General features: G+C 48.4%; 1 protein-coding gene across 7 annotated transcripts in view; it reads right to left on the reverse strand.

Moving 5' to 3' along the window:
• Positions 1-1,340: 1,340 nt before the first annotated feature.
• SHROOM3 (shroom family member 3) overlaps positions 1,341-23,930 on the reverse strand; it is a 212,840-nt gene continuing 190,250 nt past the window's right edge. For all 7 annotated transcript variants that reach the window (XM_083631562.1, XM_083631566.1, XM_083631564.1 and 4 more), the window contains 7 exons: positions 19,869-23,190; positions 15,718-15,794; positions 11,412-12,269; positions 9,582-10,091; positions 6,149-6,302; positions 4,902-5,174; positions 1,341-2,932 (listed from right to left, as the gene is read on the reverse strand). In XM_083631562.1, coding sequence (XP_083487688.1) covers positions 2,594-2,932; positions 4,902-5,174; positions 6,149-6,302; positions 9,582-10,091; positions 11,412-12,269; positions 15,718-15,794; positions 19,869-23,190 — 5,533 coding nt within the window. In that variant the 3' untranslated portion in view covers positions 1,341-2,593. The remainder of the gene's footprint in view (positions 2,933-4,901; positions 5,175-6,148; positions 6,303-9,581; positions 10,092-11,411; positions 12,270-15,717; positions 15,795-19,868; positions 23,191-23,930) is intronic.

Below are 23,930 nucleotides of genomic sequence, written 5' to 3' on the forward strand. Positions count from 1 at the left end.
TTTTCAGCCGATTCCATGGGACACCTTTGGCAGTCAGATTGGGCCACTTCAATCAACTATTAAGTAAACCTGTGTGCTTCTTTTGTTTCTTTTAAACATCACAAAATCCCTTTGTTTGGAAAGAGAGGCCGGCTGTCTGCCTCGCTGGCAATGCTGCAATAGTTAAGACGAGCTACGAAAATGAAAACCTATAGGAATAAATGCTCTTAAAAATAGCATTCCTGTTCCTTGTCATTAAACTCTGGGCAGAGCTGTGCATTACGAGTGAAAGGCAGGCTTCGTAATTCTGTGTTTCCACCATAATGCTCACCACGAGTGGGGTAGCTAGCAAGGGAAAGTTGGCAGGTGGCAGCTGGCTGGCTCTATCTTGCCACATTGCCCGCCCACACCTGCCGGCCATGACTTTTTAAACTTTCTTTCCCCCTAAAGAATCCGGGGGTGAGGTGGATCCAGGGTGTGTGTGTGTGTGTCGGCAAATGCACAAAGGGTCAAGTCTCCTCTTTGCAACCTCCCTGCAAATGCATTAATCAGCAGATACATTTCTGCTGATATCCTATGGACCCCTCAAGGCATCTGGAAGCGGACAGGTCTTTGCTGAACGCTGGACACTCAGCATAAACAGGAAGGTCTCTCTCTGCCTTAGTAAGTCTTAAAAGATATGGAGCAGAGCACATGGAGGCAGTATTCTGTTTCATCAAAATCAGAGATGATGAACCTCCAAGAGCCAATTGTCACCCTCTAGGCCCATCTGACCCCAAATAATATTTTTTAGTCTTTGCCTCTTATCCACTAGGCCAGGCATAGGCAAATTCGGCCCTCCAGATGTTTTGGGACTACAACTCCCATCATCCCTAGTGGTCAGGGATGATGGGAATTGTAGTCTCAAAACATCTGGAGGGCCGAGTTTGCCTATGCCTGCACTAGGCTAAGCCCCTCAATGGCTGTGTCCTCCACAAGGGCTTTCATCTGGCTGGAATTCCTTGAACCGGGATTATGGATCATTTGGAAGATGGGAGAGCTGTGTGTTGGAATCTGACTTTTGCATAGCTGGAGTGTAGCCCACTTTTTGCTCTACCCATTTCTGGACTCTCTCGCCACTGCCCCCCCCCCCCAGGTTGCCCACAAGAGAATGGGGTCTGATAAAGGTCTCCCATCTAAACAAAGGGGCAGTGCTTTTAGCAGAGAGTGTTGAAGAGAGTGTGGGATGGGCAACTCTATCTGCGCAACTTTTGTGCTTCCTACCTCAGTTTTGGGTAAGGATGGCTTTGGGGGAATGGCCAGTTCCAGTGGGGTTTAAGCAAAGCACTGCTACGTTTAAAAGAAACAACCAAGGCTAAGGATTTCATTTCCGTTTCCGTTTAAAGCAATCTATAAATAAGGACATTCAATGAACCACCTCAAGAAGTCATTCAAATAAGTTTGCAGGCTGCATGCAGTTCCATGCTTTCTCTTGTTACTGTTTTTCTTTTTTGTAAAAAATAATAATATCACAGAGCCCAAGAGAGAGAGTCTCAAGGAGGAAGTATCTCTTTGCTTCAGTTTCACGTTGACTCCTGAGTTGTTTGGTTCACACAAGTGCTTGTTCCAACGGTGGCGGCTTCGCACTGCAGATCTGGAAGACGGGATTTTGCTGTGCAATGCAATTCGTGGAAAGGTCACTTACTGGCAACATTCACTGGGCACTGAGAGAGATAAAAAGCTGCAATCCAGCGACCGCCTCGATGGTACATGGGTGGGGGACCCTGCTCATGGACCTGCACTGGATCCCACCATGCAGGGGGGAGAGAGAAAAAGGACAGAGCCATAGCACTCTGACTGGGGATCCTTGCCCAGGGAAAACGAGATGCCAAACTGCACCCACATCCAATGTCTGGGCTGACATTCACCAAGTACATCTTTCTGCATGCAAGCATCCTTGGAACCTGGCCTGTAGCTTTTCCTGCTAGTCCTTTATTTAGATATGGTGTGTGACTATGGGTTTTTTGGGGGGCGGGTGGGATCGAGGGTGTTCCTCTTTTCTTTTCCCATGTGAAGTACAAAAAAAAATATTTAACCATTTCCCCCCTACGTACATGTTGAAGTAGAATCGATAACTGGTTAGCGTATGTACAAAATCTTTACAGAATTCTATCTTGTAGCTTTAAAAAATATAAATATGGATATTGTTCAAGACAGCAGGTCTCTCATTAATATTTTAATTAAGGCTTCATTATTGTATATCCTTCATTATTTTAACGACCGTCAGGTGCTCAGAGGGGGAGGGGGGCAAGACTCCTTCAGCAGGGACAGCTTGAGTTTATTTATAATTAGCTAACGACCTCCCTCGTAGAACCTGCTGCCAGTCTCTTCTGCATCTTGCTTGGCCGCAAGAATCCAATCTATTTCACACAGATTTAAGTCGTGATCTCTGGGAGAGGATGAAGAAGAAAAAGAAATCTTTCCGTGCTGTTTATTCCCCACCCCCACCCCAAAGTTAATTAAAAAATAATAATTAATTCCTCCCTCAATTCTTTTTTTTAAAAAAAAGTTAAAAGAGGTTTCTGATTAAATAATTCTGAGAAGAAAAGGTTTGACGCAGCCGCGTCTGGAAAGGTCAGAGCGAAGATGCTGGCGCTGGAGGTCGGCTGGTCCCGGTGGATGTCGGAGGTTCGGCTCCCTTTCTGCTGCTAAGCACGAAGTCTGTGGGGAGGCTCTCCAGAAGGCACTTGAGCTGTTCCTGCCCTAGCTTGATCTTGTCGTCCAGCTCGCGCTGTTCTATGAGCAGCCCAGATTTCATCTTCACAAAATGCTGGTAGTCTCGGAGCTGCTCCCCCGAGAGGTAATTGCATAGGATGTCCAAGACCACGTGTTCTCGCCGGTCCAGGTTCTCCTTCAGCTCGCGGGCGTCTTCGTGCTGGCCAGCCAGCATCTTCCTCTTCTCGTTCAGAGAGCTCTGTCCCGCGTGGGGTGGGAGGGAAGGAAAAGGGAGAGGTTTAGCGCCACAGCTCTTCTGGCTAAAATTCGCCATCTATTCCCTTCCCCACTGTCTCAGTGCATTTCTAACTACGTCCGCTTAGAAGCAGGTCCTATTAAACTCCACGGGGCAATTCACACGAATGTCTGCAACCTATTCCTTTCATGCTTTCAAGAATAGATGCGGTTCTGTTCCGGCATCCCACACATGGGGGACGCACAGAATGGACCATACTGAAGACCCATATTGTCCCTCTCCCTTTCTCTAAGTAGATTTCAAAAGTTTCCGAGCACAATTCAAAGTGTTGGTGTTGATCTTTAAAGCCCTAAACGGCCTCGGCCCAGTATACCTGAAGGAGCGTCTCCACCCCCATCGTTTTGCCCGGATGCTGAGGTGAGGTCCAGCGCTGAGGGCCTTCTGGCGGTTCCCTCATTGCGAGAAGCAAAGCTACAGGGAACCAGGCAGAGGGCCTTCTCGGTAGTGGCGCCCGCCCTGTGGAACTCCCTCCCATCAGATGTCAAAGAGATAAACAACTACCTGACATTCAGAAGACATCTGAAGGCAGCCCTGTTCAGGGAAGTTTTTAATGTGTGACATTTTAGTGTATTTTGGTCATTGTTAGAAGCCGCCCAGAGTGGCTGGGGAAACCCAGCCAGGTGGGTGGGGTACAAACAATAAATTATTATTATCTATTAAAAAATCACTGCCCAGTGAATGGGATTAGGGCTGTGGTCTGAGAGAGAGAGAGAGAGAGAGAGAGAGAGAGAGAGATTTTCTCCCAGGAATGTGTTAGATCAGGACAGTCTAACATGTGGCCCTCAAGGCCTTTTGTGGCCGGCCCTCAGCAACATTTGATGCCTCACACCTGCAGCCCTCACACTGCCTTCCCCAAGCCAGGTGAGGTGCCGGGCTTTGGGAAGGAGGTGTGAGGGCTCAGACAGGGTCCTAGAGTCCTCACATTTCCTTCCCAGAGCCTCACTTAGCCAGCTTTGGGAGGCAGAGTAAGGATTGGGGTGTGGGCTCACATTTTGGCCTCGCTCCCTCGCCCCGCATAACAAGGCAGTGTGCGGCCTGCAGGTTCTAAGTATTCTTGCAACCCACTTGGTATGAAAAGTTGGGCTGCCCTGTGTTAGAGAAAGCCAACCTGAGCTGATCTTGCAAAAAGAAAGAAAGAGAGAGAGAGAGAGAGAGAGAGAGAGAGAGAGAGAGAGAGAGAGAGAACTGGCTAAGAATAAGAATAAGAAATTTATTTATATCCCTCCCATCTGGCTGGGTTTCCCCAGCCACTCTGGCCGGTTCCCAACAGAATATTAAAAACACGATAAAAACTTCCCTGAACAGGGCTGCCTTCAGATGTCTTCTAAAAGTCTGATAGTTGTTTATCTCCTTGACATTTGATGGGAGGGCGTTCCACAGGGCGAGCGCCACTACCGAGAAGGCCCTTTGCCTGGTTCCCTGTAACCCAGCCTTTCTCAACCTGTGGATCCCCAGATGTTGTTGAACTACAACTCCCACCACCCCTAGCTAGCAAGGCCAGAGCTCAGGGATGATGGGAGTTGTAGTCCAACATCTGGGGAACCACAGGTTGAGAACCGCTGCCGTAACCTCACTTCTCGCAGTGAGGGAACCGCCAGAAGGCCCTTGAAGCTGGATGTACATGTCTGGATCACAAGACAATTGCCCCGGGCTGCCCCTGGATGCAAGAGCTGTCTCATTCACTGCAATGGGGAGAGCAAGACAGGGTTGGGAGGAGCTGCCTTTGAGCTTGAAGCGAACCAGGGAACTCACTTTTGCAGTAAGCTCCCTGAACCAAGTGAGCTTATGGTGCTTGGTTTAGTGGAGAGCTGTTTCAACCCACTTTCATTGCCGAAGATGCTGCTGCAGGGAAGCGCCACTCGTGTGCAGGCAAGAGTGAACATTTGCACGCTAGTTTTCTGAATCCACCTACCCGTTCTTGGTTATCCGCATCCTCACTGAGGTTGCTGAGAACATTCTCCACCCGAGCGAGGCGTCCTGAGAGCGAAAGCAAGAGATTGACCACCTTATCCAGGTCTCCGATGAACATTCTGTATTTTTCAAACTCATTGGGCTTGCATAGGCCACTGATTAAAGCTTCGACTTCCTCTCCCAAGGCATTGTTGAGCTTGATGTCTGCCAGCAGACTCTCCTTGGCTTCTTTCAGGGTCTCCAGCTTGTGGGACAAGCTCTCAATGAGTTCAGCCTGGTGGGACAGAATTGAGCAAAAATCATCCTCTACTACTATGTCAGGCAGCCGTCAAAAGTTGGTGTGTGGAAACTGTGGCCCTCCGGATATTCCAATGGACTCCATTTCCCATCAGCCACAGTCAATGAGGTCTAGGATGATGGGAGATGTAGTCCAGCAACATTTGGAGAACCCCGGACACCCAACACCTGTTTTAAAGCATGTGTCTGAACATTCCTTATGAATTCCTCCAGCCAATAAAAGTTATGTATACTGTACTGAAAACTATTAATAATAAAAATTTAAAAAACTATGTATACAAAGAAACTAATCAAGAATAAGGGTTCCATTATGGATGCTATTGTGATAAACAATTCAGTTGTTTGACCTTCTAAGGAACAATGGTGTTCTCAGTAGTACAGTATAGGCTTCTTTTGCTCAAGAACTAGAAGGCAAGTTGGAGAATTTCACCCTGGGGACAGAATCGCTTGCCTTTGCGTAAATAAAGAGAAAATGCCTTGCGCCGGGTGTCTTCTTCTGGCAGCACGGGGTAACTGCATGAAGAGATCTCTTAAAAATGAAAATGAAAAGCCACCCACACTTTTTTGCTTGCATAGCACCAACCAACAGGAGGTCATAGGTACACACTGAATTGAGGAATTAAGCTGACCAATGGAAGCAGCTTTACTACAAATATCTGACTTGAGCCAGAAATTAAACTATTTCTGTTCTCAACAGAAGACCACAGATCTTCAGAAATCTTTTATGTTGTCAAATTTCAGCTAGGAGCACACCAGCAGAGCACAAACCACTTGGATTTTGTGCATGAACATAACTGCCATTAATTAGTCTTAAGGGTTAGAAGCATGGTTTTTCTTGTTTAACTCTGCTCCTTGCACAGTGCAATCACAGATCTCTGGGACTGACAGAGCTCTGGTTATGATCATGACTGACCTTGGTTCCTTCTGTGCTGAGAGATGCTCAAAACTCACCTTTTTCTCATTGATTGCCACCTGCTCTTCATCGCCACCTGTTTCCTCTGGCAAATCCTTGATTTTGTTCAGGAGTTCGGCTTTGGGTACTGATACGTTGTAGTAAGCTGAGCACGAGGCCAGCATTGAGGCAGAAGCTTCTTTCTCATCTTTCCTAAACAGAGAACAGATATGTATGTAGGAGTCTGGGACATACACGGCTGCCATTCTTGTACCGATGAAGAAACACACATGCACAAACTGCAGAAGGAATTTTGAACTCTGCCCTCGTGCCTTGCTTTGAGATCCCAAACCCATGGCTTCTTTGGTACATTTCCCACAAGTAAGTGAATTTAATTGGGGATTGCCACCAGATGGCGCAGGTTTAACCATTTTTAAAAAACGGTTCATGCTTAATCAACATCTCTACGCATATAGCACAAGACTGCCTAAACCGCTCCCTCCCACTAAAAATCACTGAGAGTCTTGGCAGACCACTTAATGATTTTTCTCCCTGGTGTGCTAGGTGGTGAATGATTTGTAATTTCATTTTAACTGCTCTTTTGGTTCTTACAATGTAATTTTATTCATAGCTGACAACTTACAGATTTGAAAATAAGGGACCAGCAGCCTCGGAAATAAGGGATCAGCAGCCAAAATAAGGGATTTTCCAAGTTCAACTTCTGAGCCCCTCCGAGCCAAAGGCAGAAAGCCCAGCCAACAGCCAGACGAAGCCTCAAGCCTCAAGGAAAACCACCGTCACCTCTCCGCTGGGAAGCGCTGAGCAAAGGCGAGTCCCCAGGCAATGCAGCTGATTTGATCGGCACAAGGCATGCAAGCTCCACCCCCCCAGTTGTTCTTAGACTTCTTATTGGGTGAGCAACGCAGCCAAGCAACACAGTTGGAGCCTCCCTCCTCCCTGGCCGGCAAGGAGGGAGGGAGAGGAGCTGCTGCCTTTGAAACACGGGAAATTTAAGGGACATCATCAATAAGGGACAACAGCGGGACATGGCGCTGGGATAAGGGACTGTCCCGCCAAATAAGGGACACTTGACAGCTATGATTTTATTGCATTGCCATTTAAATTCAGGAGAACTGCGACCGCAAGTGTTCTTCGCCAACATGCCATGGACCACCTGAATGAGGCGCATGGGCTACTGACAGTCTCCATCAAATGCCCAAATGCAGCCCCCTCCAGGCCACACCCGTTCCCAGGCCACGCCTCTCACTGGCCTTGCTTCAGGAAACCAAAAGGTCCAATCAGAGTTTAAGGACATATTCCAGCCAGGCGAGAGCACGTCAGAAGATTGCGAAGCAGGATTGTTAATGACAGTGGCCTGGGAAGAGGTGGTGTATGGCTGGCGAGAGCGTGTGGTGTTGGGAGAGTCCCAGAGGCCAGACAGAGTGATTTGGAGAACCAAATTTGCTCCCTGCCCCACCAGACCAGAGGCTCCGCTCCTCCTGCACTCCAATAGGTTTCTGAGAAATCATAACCGTTCCCTGAACTGAACTCGAGAGCCACCAGAAGAAAGAGGCACTATTCATTCTGCACATTTCTCTCAAGCTGCAGGATGGATTGATTCTTAGATATCGTGTGCTTTCTTTCAAAAGAAAGTCCTTGCAGAGATTATGTGACATCCTACCCTTGCACCATTAACACAGACAAGAAAAAATCAAGCTGTGTCCCTTTTCAGGGGAGCAGGTAGGAGCCTGGAATAGCTCTTTGGGTGCTTTGCAAAAAGAAAAGCCGGCGCTGTGTGTGCTTCTGTGCATTAAACCAGCAGGGATGGATTTGTTGTAGTTTAGTGGTTTAGTCGTGTCTGACTCTTCGTGACCCCATGGACCAGAGCATGCCAGGCACTCCTGTCTTCCACTGCCTCCCGCAGTTTGGTCAAACTCATGCTGGTAGCTTTGAGAACACTGTACAACCATCTCGTCCTCTGTCGTCCCCTTCTGCTTGTGCCCTCAATCTTTCCCAACATCAGGGTCTTTTCCAGGGAGTCTTCTCTTCTCCTGAGGTGGCCAAAGTATTGGAGCCTCAGCTTCATGATCTGTCCTTCCAGTGAGCACTCAGGGCTGATTTCCTTCAGAATGGATAGGTTTGATCTTCTAGCAGTCCATGCGACTCTCAAGAGTCTCCTCCAGCACCATAATTCAAAAGCATCAATTCTTCGGCCATCAGCCTTCTTGATGGTCCAGCTCTCACTTCCATACATCACTACTGGGAAAACCATGGCTTTAACTATACAGACTTTGTTGGCAAAGTGATGTCTCTGCTTTTTAAGATGCTGTCTAGGCTTGCCATCGCCTTTCTCCCAAGGAGCAGGCATCTTTTAATTTCGTGACTGCTGTCACCATCTGCAGTGATCATGGAGCCCAAGAAAGTAAAATCTCTCACTGCCTCCATTTCTTCCCCTTCTATTTGCCAGGAGATGATAGGCCCAGTGGCCATGATCTCCATTTTTTTGATGTTGAAGGGGACGACAGAGGACGAGATGGTTGGACAGTGTTCTCAAAGCTACAAACATGAGTCTGACCAAACTGCGGGAGGCAGTGGAAGACTGGAGTGCCTGGCGTGCTCTGGTCCATGGGGTCAAGAAGAGTCGGACACGACTAAACAACAACAAACAAGAACACCAATGTTCCGTACAGCCCACTTGCACTTCGATTTAAGCCAGCGACGCAAAGGAATATTTGAACTCACGGAAAGCCTGTTTGGGGCAGGCAGTAGCTGCCCTATGGAGGTCCTGATGGGTCAAGGGAACCCTATGATGGTTCCTGACAGAGAGCTCCACAATACACTCAGCACTGGTCAGCTGACTGGTGCTGACAGCAAGCTTTCCTTGCCAATGCACAACTGGGAATGCACTTCAAGGCTTCTGATCGTTATTTGGCAGCTGCATCTCCACCCATCTGACGTAACAGTTGACATCAGCTGTGGGCGTGCTTTGGGGGAAACATCCCCATTGGGCAAACTGGAGAGAAGGAAGATTTTAACACCCAGGGGCGCTTCCAGATGGGCTTGTTTATGGAGCATTCATCCTGGTTTTCCTGCACAAGGTTTGCCAGGAGGTTATGCAACATTGCCATCTAGTGGTTTTTACTCCATGCAATTTCCCAACTCTTTTCTAAACGTGGGAAGTCTGATAGAAACGACGGGAAACTGCCCTGGAAGGTGCAGGATAACAAGGACCAGCTGGTGACATCGTATAACCTTGCAATAATAATAATAATAATAATAATAATAATAATAATAATAATAATACTGTGCTTGTGATGAATGTTCAATGCGCAGGTAACGTCATATAACCTCAGCACAAATTTTGTGCAGAAATATCAGGATGGGTGCCTGATAAACAGGCAGATGGAGCTTAAAACATGCCCCATCGTGTAAGTGGAGTGTAAAAAAAATCTGCTCTATGGGGTGCAAAAACCTTAAGAAAATGGGACTTACTTGCTATCACTGGGCAGGACAGAAGCACTGCCAGAGCTGCTGGCCCTTTTCTGCATCATTTTCCTCTTCGAGTTCTCTCGAAGCATCCTGGCCCCGCTGGGAAATATCCCTTCCATCAAGTCCATGGTGGTCTTCATCTTGGAGTCGGGGTCCAGGATGTCGGCCAACGACTTGTCCTTGTGGATGATCTCCTTTGCCAAAGCCTCCTCCTTGATGTCCTCCGGGGTCTTCATCTTCCCTGGGTTACTCTCGGGGTTGAGGTCACCGTTTTCGGGCTCCCTGCTGGTGATGACAGGCGCAAGAGGCTGGCTGGCAGGAGCTTCGTCAGGCAGCCCCTGAGCGGGCTTCTGTTGTGCTTCCGAGAAAGGCGTGACGCCATTCGCTTTGGGTCCTGAGGTTCCGGCAGGGGGCGGTGAAGCAGCCCGGCTGCTCTTGGCGTTGGCAGTGGAGGCAGCGTTTGGTCCCGTTTCCTCTCTCTCGCCGAAGTTCCTGGGAATCCTTTTGAAGTTTCTGCCGATAAGCAGGGGGAAGATCTATTTAAAACCAGGGTTTCTGAAACTCTGTGCCAACACGCCTCTCCCAAAATCGTTTGAGCCTCTCGGTCATGTGCAGTAACCATCAAACAAGGCCAGTCATTAAATGCATTCCTACTAATATGAATATGCCAACTATCAAAAAAGAACAGTGGTTCCTAAAGTAGGTGGTACCATTCCGGCAGGGATCTACCAGGCAGAGGGTGCTAAGAGGCAATGGGTCAGCAGGGGATATAAATGACTATCAGACTTGGAAAAGCTGGCATCAATGGATGAAGTTCATCAATTTTGCTGAATTAGTTAAACTAAATATTTTTAATTTGAACAATGGGGACACTGGGGGCGAATTTATAGAACCAAGGGGGCACTGCATATCCCACCCCCAGTTTGGGAACGACTGAAATAGAATTACTGTATTTTTTGCTCTATAAGACTCACTTTTTCCCTCCTAAAAAGTAAGGGGAAATGAGTGTGCGTCTTATGGAGCGAATGCAGGCTGCACAACTATCCCAGAAGCCAGAACAGCAAGAGGGATTGCTGCTTTCACTGTGCAGCGATCCCTCTTGCTGTTCTGGCTTCTGAGATTCAGAATATTTTTTTCCCTTGTTTTCCTCCTCCAAAAACTAGGTGCGTCTTGTGGTCTGGTGCATCTTACAGAGCGAAAAATACGGTAAATACTGCCTGGATATTAACTGTCACTGAACATCTACTGAGATTAAATATAATCAGAAGGTACATGCCAAGGTTTCAAAAACTTAAGTAAGCACTGGGCAATTTTTATTCAAAGAGCAGTTGACCTCAACAGCTGTAAAGCAGAACTTTTGGGAGCAAATATATGGTTCGTTTGGAACAAACAGATCAAATAAAAATTGAGGCTCTATGCACCCTTTGAAGTTATTGCTGCTGGAATCCCAAGAAACCAAACATGAAGAATAACAACAACAAGAAGAATAAATTTTATTTATACCCCGCCCTCCCCAGCCAAGACTGGGCTCAGGGCGGCTAACACCAGATATAAAACAATTGATTAAGATACAACTTCAAAACAAGATTAACGCAGCCTCATTTCAACAGAAACTCAAATCAAGAACTTTTTGGGGATGAAAAGTCAAATCTTCACCAAGGCCAACTATTCAGACTGGTCCTACGTGGGCCAGAAAAAAGCCAGGGAAGTCCCCAAATAGGAGTTCCATCACAGAAGGAGAAAGGAAAGAGGGGGAGGGGATCAAGTTGTTCCAAGCCAAGAAGGATTGCTTGCAAAGTAAGAGCAGGGAAGGGCGTGCAAGAAGAGCCTTACCTGGGTGCAGACCCTTCCTCTCCAAGGCTGGCAGTGTTCCCAGCTGCTGGCTCCTTCTCTTCCAGAATGCCAGCAGGAGGAGGGGGGAATTCTTCCATGGTGTTTTCAGCAGCACTGCTGGGGCTCTGGGAGGGGAGTGGGGGTGGTGAAAGCTCATAGGCAGCATCCAAAACGCGAGGCTGGAAGAAGACGTCGTCATCGCCCTCTTCCTGAGGAGACACCTGCAGGCAGGACTCCGAGATGCGGAGGGACAGCCTGCTTTGGCCAGAAGGAGTCTCTGGCTCAGAAGAGGAGCTGTTCTGTGATGGAAGGCTTTGCCACCTCTGGAAGGCCTTCTGCCCAGATGTCTGGAAAGGCATCACGCTTCTGGAGGGGCCGTCATCTTTGATCCGTTTAATTGTAGGCGGGAGGTGCCTTAGAGGCAGCGTCGCCTTCCATCTCCAGGTAATTTCTTCCACTGGCTCTTTAGGTGGGCCGTTGGAACTTTCCGGAAACTGGCCCTGAACAATGTCATCCCTCTCAGGCCTGGGGTGCCATATTGTGACTGGGTTTTCACTGGCAACTTGGAAATCTGAGGGAGCTGGTATGGGGTTAGCACCGTTAGATGGCGACCAGCCAAATCTGGAAGGGGTAGCAAGCCTGGCGCCTGGCTTAGGTTCAGGATGATGACCCTTCGTATCTGCTGAAAGTGAGGCAAATGCTGAGGTCCTGCTGAGGTGCCTGAGGAGATCCGGAGCTTTCTGTCTCTCATTTGGTATGAACGAGCTGCCGACACTCTCATTGCTATGGCGAGTATGGGGACGATATTGTGTGAACGCCGATTTCTCTTTTTGACTTCTTTCTTTGCTGCCGAATGATCTAGGACAGGGTACAAAACTAGTGAGTTTTCAAAAAAAAAGGCAATCAAGTTGATGCATCAATTTTATATCAATGCGGGCTCCAGGCTTTTGCAAGAATAAGAATAAGAATAAGAATAAGAATAAGAATACCCCAAGTTCAAATGCTGCAAAAATTCAGCAACGAAAATAAAACCTGCACAAATGGAGAACCTTTGCATGCACCCAATATTCTCATTATACTGCAATTATCTGTGTTCTTGCTGAACATGTTATTTCTTTTATCAAGAACTCGGGCAGTGGAGGAGGCAGAGTGAAAACATGCTGTGTGGGAGGGGAAGGTTTGGGTGCATGAAGTAAAAGCAGAAAACTTCTGTGCCAAGAACAACACATAGTCCGCTTCTGATCTCTGAGCCTCTACCCTATGTTCTTTATGCTTACAAGCAATTTTCTCCACAACGTTAAGGACTGGAAGCTTGCTTCTTCTTTTTTAATGTGTGTACACCTCACAGTCTCCACATGGCACCATGATTGCTATCTGATATTCATTCCTATTGCATATTTTTATCCCTTCTTTTTCAGATAATAATGCCTGTTTGTCTTTCTCTTGAAGTAGTTCCTTTTGCTTTAGCCTAACATTCACTATCTCCTGCCAACCTAGCAGTTCAAAAGCACGTCAAAATGCAAGTAGATAAATAGGTACCACTCCAGCGGGAAGGTAAACGGCATTTCTGTGCGCTGCTCTGGTTTGTCAGAAGCGGCTTAGTCATGCTGGCCACATGACCCGGAAGCTGTACACCGGCTCCCTCGGCCAATAAAGCGAGATGAGCATCGCAACCCCAGAGTTGGCCACGACTGGACCTAATGGTCAGGGGTCCCTTCACCTTTACCTTTAAGGAAAAGTGCGGGTGGCACCGTGGGCTAAACCACTGAGCCTCTTGGGCTTGCCGATCAGAAGGTCAGCGATTCGAATCCCTGCGATGGCGTGAGCTCCCATTGCTCGGTCCCTGCTCCTGCCAACCTAGCAGTTCGAAAGCCCATCAAAGTGCAAGTAGATAAATAGGTACCAGTGTGGCGGGAAGGTAAACGGCATTTCTGTGCGCTGCTCTGGTTCGCCAGAAGCGGCTTAGTCATGCTGGCCACATGACCCGGAAGCTGTACGCTGGCTCCCTCGGCCAGTAAAGCGAGATGAGGGCCGCAACCCTAGAGTCGGTCATGACTGGACCTAATGGTCAGGGGTCCCTTTACCTTTAACATTCACTATCTCTTTCTTCCAGCTGTTGCTCCCGGAAAAGATGTTTCAACTTATACCATAACTATTCAGTTTTATGAAAAGCCTTTATCAAAGGCTTCCTTGGAAGCCCACAAACCTTCACTTCCTTATGGATGGAAAAGAATTCTCTCTGGCTTATTGATACCTTCAGAATTCTGGCAGAGCCGTGAGCTAGGCTTTCTCTTCATGAGGCCCACCTTGACTCATCTTCAATAATGCCCAGTGCTCATTTGCATATTTAGCTAGTCTGCTGTGAACTATTGCTTTTCCGACTCAACCGGTTCCCTTCTTTGGAGCAGGGGTGGGGGAGAGAACTGTGAAACAATTCCTGAACACAAAAAAAGCTTTCCGCCAGAGGAATGCGCTTAATGTAACACATACATTGCTGATGCAGCAACAGCATTCCGAAGACCTTAAGACGGTAATAAGCACTTAGGAATGTCAGGCTTGGCAGCAAGGCATATTACTTAATAGCCCATATCCTGCTCCCGTTGGCTCGTTTCTCTGCAAGTGTCAATCTCGTTACTTAAGAAGCTGCATGCAGAAGCCAACTCATAAAAAGAGTCTCGGAACACTGATTAATTGGGAAGGATGAGACGACAGCCAGGGTTGCTTTCACGCAAAGACCACTAAAAGCTATTTGAAAACTGTTTGCTAGATTCCCACGGGGCAAAAGTCTTGGCTCCTCTGGCTTCATAATACTTTCCTAGAAACCAGGCACCGACGCCAAGGCTGGCTTAGCTGTTGCAATTCCAAGTTAATCACTCTTCTCTAAAACTCTTTATTTTCAAAGCCATACATCAGCGTTTGCAAACCTGGTGCCCTCCAGACTACAGCTCCCATAAGCACTGGGCGGCACAGCCATGCTGGCTGGAGCTGATGGCAGTTTTAGTTCAAAACACCAGGCGGGCACCAGGTTGGCAAAGGCTGCTCCAAGTGATAAGAGGCTATTTGTGGTGCATCAAAAGAAAGCAGAGTCTGAATCAGCTGACTCAGAATACATTGTGAGCTTGCATCTCCTTCACTGTGACCCCTGCGCCTCTCCTGATAATGTGAACATTTTCCATCAAACGGTTTAGAAGGGCCGTGTGGTTACGTATCACACCAATGACGCACAAAACCACATGATGTGTGCTAACAGCATGGGTGGGAGGTATACATGCATTATCCAGAGCTGCTTTGGAACAACCATGGAGGCGGCAGCAGTAACCATGGTTCAAGGTAAAGTCTGCATGGATATTGCGCTATGAGTGGGCACAGAAAATCCAATCATCTTTTGTGTCTGAGCAAGAATGCAGTTCACAGGGAAAACATACCTTTGAATTTGTTTTAAAGGTTTTTGGTTAGTTTCTGTGCCTTTGCCAATCTTTTCAGATATATTCGATTCCCTTACTGCTTCGGAGTACACATTGAAACAGGGTTTTGTTTTTGTTCCAAAGGCAATTGTGATTTAAAAAAAAAAAAATCCAGCTCCTCTGAATGAAGATGTGTGCAAGCTTTCCCCCCTCAGCTATATATGGGGCAAGCTCACCTACTATTTTTAATGCATTTCCTCCTCCCCCAATATAAGGTGATCAGAACCCTTTCCTTGAACATTCATTATGCTATTATTAAGTTGCTACGACTATCCTACTATTAGTTTCACTGTGTGCTGTGGTTTTTAATGGTGTAGTTTACTTATTCTTAAGGGATGTGGGTAGCGCTGTGGGTTAAACCACAGAGCCTAGGACTTGCCGATCAGAAGCTCGGTGGTTCGAATCCCCACGACGGGGTGAGCTCCTGTTGCTCGGTCCCTGCTCCTGCCAACCTAGCAGTTCAAAAGCACGTCAAAGTGCAAGTAGATAAATAGGTACTGCTCTGGCGGGAAGGTAAACAGCATTTCCGTCCGCTGCTCTGGTTCACCAGAAGCGGCTTAGTCATGCTGGCCACATGACCCGGAAGCTGTACGCTGGCTCCCTCGGCCAATAAAGCGAGATGAGCGCCACAACCCCAGAGTCGGCCATGACTGGACCTAATGGTCAGGGGTCCCTTTACCTTTACCTTACTTATTCTTACAGAAACTGCTCTGTCGTCATTTGGTAGTATGTGCTACACACACACACACACACACAGTGAGAGAGAGAGAGAGAGAGAGAGAGAGAGAGAGAGAGAGAGAGAGAGAGGGAATGAGAGAGAGAGAGAGAGAATAAGCACCTACCTGGTGCCAGCAGCCACGACATAGAAAGGATCTTTCACAAAATGGCTGAACTCATTACTTTCTCCCATCAGGATGTCCTTGAGGAGAAAGAGAAGCAAACAGAAAACTGAACATTCTGCAGGCAAGCAAAAATACTGCTTTAGAAGTATAGGATGGTAATTAATATGTGTTTTTATTTGTTCAAATATATATATTCCACCTTCTAACACAACCCATCATGCAACATTCTATAATTAAATAACCATGGGGGGTATTTAACTAAGTTTTACAGCATATTGAGATTCTTGCCATAGCTGTCAACCTTCCCTTTTTTGGCGGGAAATTCCCTTATTTCAGCGCCGTTTCCCGCTGCTATCCCAGATTGTTAGATATCCCGTAGACTGTCTCTGGGACAGGTGAGGCTGCTGATCCCTTATTTTCAAATCTGGAAGTTGACAGCTATGATTCCTGCATGGCAGGGGGTTGGACTAGATGGCTCTCTGGGTGTCCCAACTATGCCATTCTATGGTTCTATAGAATATTAGCTGCTGGAAGCCGCAGGAGGGGAGAGTGCTGTCATGCTCAGATCCTGCTTGCGAGCTTTCCACAGGCATCTGGTTGGACACCATGAGAACAGGAAGGATGTTGGACTAAATCAGCTTCTCTGACATCCAAAACATCTGACGTCCAAGACACAGGGAGTCTTTGCTGCCAATTTAAATTCACCTGCACAATTACATTCTTACCTATCAAGATATAGTGAATAGTTTTTAAAACAGGAAAAACCCAATTCTAGAACAAGACAAAGAGCCTGGGAATTTGCACACAAATACAGTTGCCAGATGTGAAGAGATGCATGTTTTGAGATCAAGGAGCTCACAACTCAATCTATAATTCTCCACTCCAAAGATTGCCCCCCCCAACCCCCCCCCCCCAAGTTTGCCTTGCTTTGTTGTTAGATGCAAAGGCGGTAGCCAGGACAGGGTAGGGAGTTTTGACCAAATTTATAAGCCGGAGATTTACCCGGCACGCAGGCTGAGACAAGCTAAAAGAGGAGACGCAGAAGAAGATGGAGAATGTGTGGTTGAAGACAGATGGGCCAGCAATTCCGCATAGCTATCAATTTCCTCAGATCTTTAAACAAATTCCTTCAGTGACACTGCAGTGTAATTTATAGTCCGTCTGCAGGGAACAGTATATATCCCTTTTAAAAATATATAGCAAGCCAAAAGCTGAGGCACGTCTGCTGCTGCAACAGATAAAAAGGCTTTGGCAAACCTGATTTTTTAAAAAAGGAAACAGGGAACAAGGGAAAAAAGAGAAGATCCTGTTTTGCTTTAACTGCTACTCTTTCACTGTCCTCACCCCCTTCTCTTGTCCCCTTATTAAAAACATGTTGGGGTTTGCAGGAAAACATTCATATTCAAACCACAGGTTGGCTGCAATTAAATTGACCAGGCCTTGGAGAACCTGTGTGGCCACAGAGGCTTTCATACCCTCCAATTCGACTTAGTTCCTCCCTCTTTGGTCACATCTACACCAAACATTGGCTTCCCTCCAAAAAAAGAAACCCCTGAAACTGAACCAGCAAGACAGAGGGGCTAGGATGGACTCACAGGTCCTTGGAATCAATGAGATGCCCTGCTCTGGCTTGCGATGCACTTCGCCTCTGCAATGACTTCCTTTTCATTTCCCAAGCTCAATTCAAGGTGCTGACAGTTAAGCCCTAAATGACTTGCAAACACTGACCCCATACCATCCTGCCAGTGGGTGAAACTCTGCAGAAGCTACCCTACATGTGGCCCCACCAGTAGGTGAAGCATGTGGGAGGGATGGTGGTACAAGAAAAAGCCTTCTCTGAAATGACACCCTATCTTCAGAATGACTTCCCCCTTGGATGTCCAACTCCCAAGAGACTGCGATCTACTCACAAAATAAAAAACTGGCAGTGATCTACCCCTTTGGGGGGGGGGGGTCAGGTCAAAGTGGTTGAGCTTTTTTTTAGGGAGAGGGAAGGAGAAAGGCAGGAGAAGTCGCTCTCACCAAAAGATTGCCAAGAAAAGAAACAGCCTCGCAGCGACAAATCCGTCTCCTGTTCTAGCAATCATGCGCAGGAAGGAAAAGGAGCCTGAGATCAACCAAGATCGACCGAAGCCTCCACAGGATTGACCAGTCAATCCCGATCGACCTGTTGGACATCCCTGATCTAGTGCATTGGTGTGTCTACGGCTGACACTGTTGACTTTTTTTCAGTTGGCTACCTCTTCATCCAGGTCTTTGGGATGAGAGCTATAATGCTGTTGCTCGTTGATCCGAGGATGTTTTCTGCTTTTATTAACTTGTTTTATCGTTGGATTCTGACCTTGGGACCGGCTGGATGAAAGATGGGTCAGAGATACCATAAATGAATAAATGAGATATTAACATGTAGAGTGGTGTTGCTCTATTCCAATATCTATATGGTTAAACCCCATATTATTATTATTATTATTATTATTATTATTATTAATTTATTTAAACCCCGCCCTTCAAAAACCGGGCTCAGGGCGGCTAAATTATACTTGCAAATTATAGAATCATAGAATTGTAGAGGGGAACCCAATCAATGCAGGATTCTCATATATGACAGACGGCCATCCAACCTCTGCTTAAAAACCTCCATTTGATTCCATTTATATTCCACATTTTTCTCCCAAGGAGCTCAAAGTGGCATACATGGTTCTCCCACTCCTCATTTAATCCTCACAACAGCCCTGTGAGGTAGGTTAGGCCCAAGGTCACCCAGTGAGCTTCACAGCCAGGCGGGGACTTGAACCCTGGTCTCCCAGGTCCTAGTCCGACACTCTAACCACTACACCACACTGGCTCCTTAAAATGCCAGCTAGTTCAGCTTCATGCCGGATGTGCTTGTAAAGACTGCAGTGGCTCTCGTTGTCAACACAGTTCCACAGACTGAATTTAAAAGAGCCAAAATGCACGATGGACACCAAGGATGAGAAAGTTGGTGGTCCACAGCTGCTTAAGCATTTTGCCTCCTTCACTATTTTGCTTTGCTGTTTACTCTGTCTTGTTTTGAAAACACAAGCTTGGTAGGTCTGGTGGTGGCCTGACAAGACAACCTGATACAGCCAGCAGAAGAGCACAGAGAAGCCAGCAGGAGAAAGAAAACAACAAAAGGCCCCAGGCTAAGCATTTTGCAATCTGGCAGGGCTCTTGGGCTTTACAAAGAGAAATCTCAGAGCAAATGGTTTTCCAGATTGCCTTATAAAATACCTGGTGGTGGTAATAAGAGGAGAAATGGTTTTTGTGAGTTTGTGTGGTTTATTCCCCCCAGAAACCCAGTTTTTTGTCTCTCTAAAAATCCTCAGCAGGCAGAAGGCTTCTCAAGAGTGCTTTGCACCAGCAGCTGGATGCAGAGCTAAAACTAAAAACGTTTGCCCAAAGCCAATTTAAATTCCATTGTCACCAATAAAACAATATGACAGTCAGTTTGCGGTGTAGGGGGGTATTATAGCATTGGCTTTGAAACGGGGAGACCCAGGGTCAGATTCCCAGGTAGCCCTGCGAGGACAAAATGCATGGGACACATCCAATGTTGCCCTTATGTAAATAGAAGGACATTGCGAGATGCAGTTTCCCTCAAAAGGGAAAGCAGGATGCATGTGAATAATAATAAAAAACACCGTGTTTCAGCAAAGATAGGATATACCACCAGCCAAACATTGCACAACCCACCTTTCCTTCTCTGGTCCCATGTCAATGAATAGAGCCGTGGAATAAGAATGCTTCTTCACAATTGCCTCTCATTCCTGTATTGCAGGAAGGGTTGGACTAGATGGCCCTTGGGGTCCCCTCCAACTCTACAATTCTATGGAGAGCTGGGGAGGGAAACCTCCATGCAAGTGTGAAGATTCTCATAGAATGTAGGGGTTATTGTGGCTTTTATACCCACCAAATTCCACTGCTCACTAGAACCTTTGCAATAATGGATTGAGCCCAACTAAGCTATGCTAATAGTAGACCCACTGGAATTAAAGCCTCTATGGTAGTCTCACCCATTAATTTCAATGGGACCACAGTACTCTGAGCAGAACTAACAGTGTCTGCGCTCCAGCATAACCAGGGGGAATGAACAACAGAGGGACCAAGGAAGTCTCATATCTTTTACATACCTGGCACATTTTATCCGCTGAAGGAGATGACCTGGATCGGATGTGCACGGCGACTGCCTGGTTTTCTGATCTCTCCAGCAAGTCCTCTGCAGAGGCCGACTTCCCGGGCTTCTTGGTGGGTGCCGACCTCTTCTCCAGAACTTGGTCATTAGCATGGCATGGCTTGGTGCACACGTCAAGATCTGTCTGGGTGCTTTTGGTGAGCTCTGGGTCAGCTCTGCAATCCTGACGCCGGTCTGCTTTCAGCCAGCTGGGAAAGGAGCTGCTCCTGCTGCCGTGATTTGGGCTGGTCACCTTCCTGCCCTCAGGTCCGCTGGGATCGAAGCAGCCCGTAAGCCCAGGAGGCAGAGTGGCAAAGCCACGCCCTGCTCTAGAGACCGGCTCCAGGGATTCCCGACGATGGCAAAGACTCTGGTCCTGGAGAGAATTCATGCTGGATGAGGATGAAAGAGACTGCCCCTCTTGGGCACCTGTTTGCGTGCAAGAGGACTGAGAGCTCTCCTGAAGGAAGCTGGAGTCTTGGGATGCAGACGAGGGCCGCTTCCCAGTTTTGCGTTCAATGTAATCTGCCAGCGCGTTCTGCTGCAGCTGCTTCAGCTCCGGCTTGGAAAGATTGATGGTGGAGCACGCCTTGTTCTCCCTCTCAAATATCTTGCGGCGGTCAGCCACCGTACTCTCTGGGAAAACAAACTGGAGGGCTTTCTTCTGGTGGGAGAAGGGCGACAGCTCGCTGTCAGACACACCCACTTCGTTCATCTTCTCCGGCTCGGAGTAAGACTTCTTTTTCTGGTCGGGGTTCAGGCGCCTCCTGCCCCCAATGCGGGCCACGTGCAGAGGTGCAGGAAGGCTCTCTTTGTTGGGATAATCCAGCTTGGTCTCTGTCGGTGTGATGCTATGCCTCTCCTTTGGGGTATGGGGAGATGCTGCCATGCTCCTCATCCCAACATGTGCTGATGCCGGCCTTTGCACACTCCTTCTGGGCTCCTTCCCGCACTGAGGGCTGATGTTGAGGTCCTTGCGGCTGAAGGAGGTGGCCCTCAAAACCTTAGACTGGGCATCTTTGATGCTGTTCCTGTAAGCCCTGCTAAAGGGGAGGTCCAGCTGCGAGCCGTTCGAGTCCTGGGTGCTGCCCTTCCACAACAGCTCTCTCTCGCGCTCCTCCGACAACTGGAAAGCACTTCTGCTTTGGGGCAGCTGCCCAGCCGGTTTCGGTGGCTCGCTTTCAGAGGTCCCGGCCTGATGATAGATGCTGTGCCATCCTGGCATCGCCACGGCAGCACTTGCTGCCTCCATCTGCTGCTCTGCACTGTGCCAATTAGCCCTCTCTGGTCTGCCAGCCCCACTCTCGCTTGGGCGCTGCATATATGCGGCCGGGTCTGAGCTCCTTGCGCTGGCCAGGCGGCTATGATCTCCAAGCAAGTGAAGATGCTCTTGAGAGTTCCGCCTCTTTCGGATGTCCTCAGCATGGTTGAGGTTGGGCTTGCCTGAGCTGAAATTCTGGCTGAAGCTGTTAGGGCTGACACTCTGCAGCCACTGGCCGCCTTGTTCACGCTGCTCTATCTTGCTGACCTTCTCCAGGACAGAGCACCGGGCCTTCCGAGAGTCCAGTTGCCCATACTGAGAGTTCTGGAGGTTGCTAGAACCCAGCTGGTGAATATTTAAATCTGACATCTTAGGGGCCATCGGAGAAGAGGGCTCCTTGTACTTTGGCTCCACCCCATGGAAATGCTCTGCGCTGGGAATGGTGTCCTGGTACCCTTCTAAGCTGTGCCACTCGCCATCCTGCCAGTGCCCTGGGATCTGCCCCTGACACATCTTATCCGCTTGGCTGCTGTAATTCACAACATGCCACTTGGCACCGGAATAGCCCTTGCACTGTGGTACCTCCTTCAGAGCCGAGCTGTTCTGCAGCTTGCTGCTCTCCGGGATGTTTTGCAAGGAGGAAAAAGCGTGCTGCTTGGCCTTACTGGGGTTCCACTGGTTTTGAGCTGTGGGATGCAGGTTTGCGTTCTTATCTTCCTTCTGCTCTCCTGCCCCGTACCCCTTTGAGTGGCAGAGGCCTTTGCTGTCAATCGCATCCTTCGGGTGAGGCAGGCGTGCCTGAGAGCTGTGGTTCGAGTGCTGTGCGTTTCTTGCACTTTCCTGGATCAAAGCTGTGGTCATATACGGCGGGGCCGACTCATCCTGCCTGGGAGACGCGGGGTAGGCTTCGGGATGCATCCTGTACAAGACGAACTTTGCAGCCGCGTCTTCCACCTCCTGCTTCTTCCCTGGCGCGTACTCAGGCTGGTAGAAGATGGCAGCCTTGTTCGGCGGGCTTTGGTTTCCGTTCTCGTCCAAGCCAGCATGCTGCCTGCAGGCTGCGACGTTTTCGTACGAGGATGGAGAAGACACAGGGGCGTGTGCGTACCCACTCTCTTTGGCAAGCGCTGGGTAAAGCATCCCGCTGTTGCTTGCGGAAGGGTGAGGAACCTGGGCAAAGTGGGGCTCAGGAGAAGGGACAGGGTAAACACCAGTAGGAAGCAAAGGCTGCCCTGGCTGAGCTGCCTGCGAGTAAACCTGTTTGGGCTTCATGGTGGGACTGCTCTCTGGGCTCTTCTCCATCACAGTGTGGAGGTGTCCTTCTAGGAATGCAGGTTTCTGGAGATGCCCTGGAGGAGGGGTGCCCTGGCCTAGGTGAGGCCAAGCGCTTTTGGGGTGAGTCCTACAGGACTTCCTGTGTTCAAGGCTGGACCAGGAGCTGGGCCTCTCGTGGTGCCTGGTTGCTGCGTAACTGTCACTACGGGTCGGTGGCATGGGGGGGCCCTTCATATAGTGGCTATCGCTGTCAGATGAGCTCCGAGTTGGGAGGCCCTTGCTGTAGCCATGCAACCTGCTGTAGCCGTATCCTTTAGCCTGGGACTCAGAGCTTGGCGAAAGAGCAGAGGACTTCACTTCGTATTCCTCCGAAACGCCTCGCTGGGCGTTGTAGACAGTTTTGATGTACCTGATATCAGCCTGCCTCATTCCCCCTTCTTGCGGTCTGCCCCGGGAATGGACGTTCTCCATGGAATAGGACCTCTCCTTGCAGAACGTGGGCGCCAGGTATTCGGGAATGCTGGAGCTGGTTGAGAAAGAGCTGTAGGCGGAATCCCTCTTGCTGTGGAGATGGGCAAGCTGGTCAATACTATTGGTGGATTTGGCTGGCGAAAGGTGGCAGAGGTGATGGGTATACCCTGCAGGGGTATGGTCCAAACTCTCCATGCTTCCCCTAGAGCTGTACTGGTCAGGACTTCTTCTTAAATAGCCATGCTCATAGCCGGAGAGATCGCTTGTGGAGGAACTGGAGGAAGGAGCGAGAGAGAGAGAAGCGAAAACTTGTTAGCGTGAGAGCAAGAGAGAGTCGTACTGGCTTATAAAGGGACTCTGAGGGATATGTTTAGTTTTTAGAGGAAGAGACGAAAACCCATATTTGGGCCTTGTTCTGTTCTTAGTCTGCAGTCATCCTGGTTTGCTCGGAAGGACCGCTTGACATTGCAACACATGTCTCTTATTTATCACTATGTCTCTTATTTATCACTAGGAAGGGAGGGAAAAAAATAGATGGGAGGCAGGTCGCAAGCAGGGGAGGCTTTGCAGGGAAGTCCAAACATGTCTACTCCACCCTCGCAATCCATCAAAAGCACCCTAAACGTCACCAGAATACCCAGACACCCACGAGTAAGAGAGAGAGAGAGAAAGAGAAAGAGGGTGAAAGGAAGAACAAGAGAGTAAGAGAAGCTTGAGGACGGAGAGGAATTTGCCCCCTCCTCCATCTCTCTCTCTCTCTCTCTCTTTTTTCGCTTCTTTTCTTTTTATGGAGGTGAAGGCTATACGCTGGCAGTGTTCCTGGAATCTCCAACTGAACTGGAGACATTTTGTTTGCTGTGAGAAAACTAAACAGACATGACAGGGAAGGAGGCAATGAGGGATGGGGTGGAGATGGGACAGAGAGCAGCGGAACCACAACAGCTTCAATAAGTCCATGGCAAGAGCTTTTCATCACGGACCAAGCTGACGAAAAGTCAAAGGCTGCTCCAGAAA

Source organism: Podarcis filfolensis (genome assembly GCF_964270895.1).
Source record: "Podarcis filfolensis genome assembly, chromosome: 9".
NCBI classification, from domain to species: domain Eukaryota; kingdom Metazoa; phylum Chordata; class Lepidosauria; order Squamata; family Lacertidae; genus Podarcis; species Podarcis filfolensis.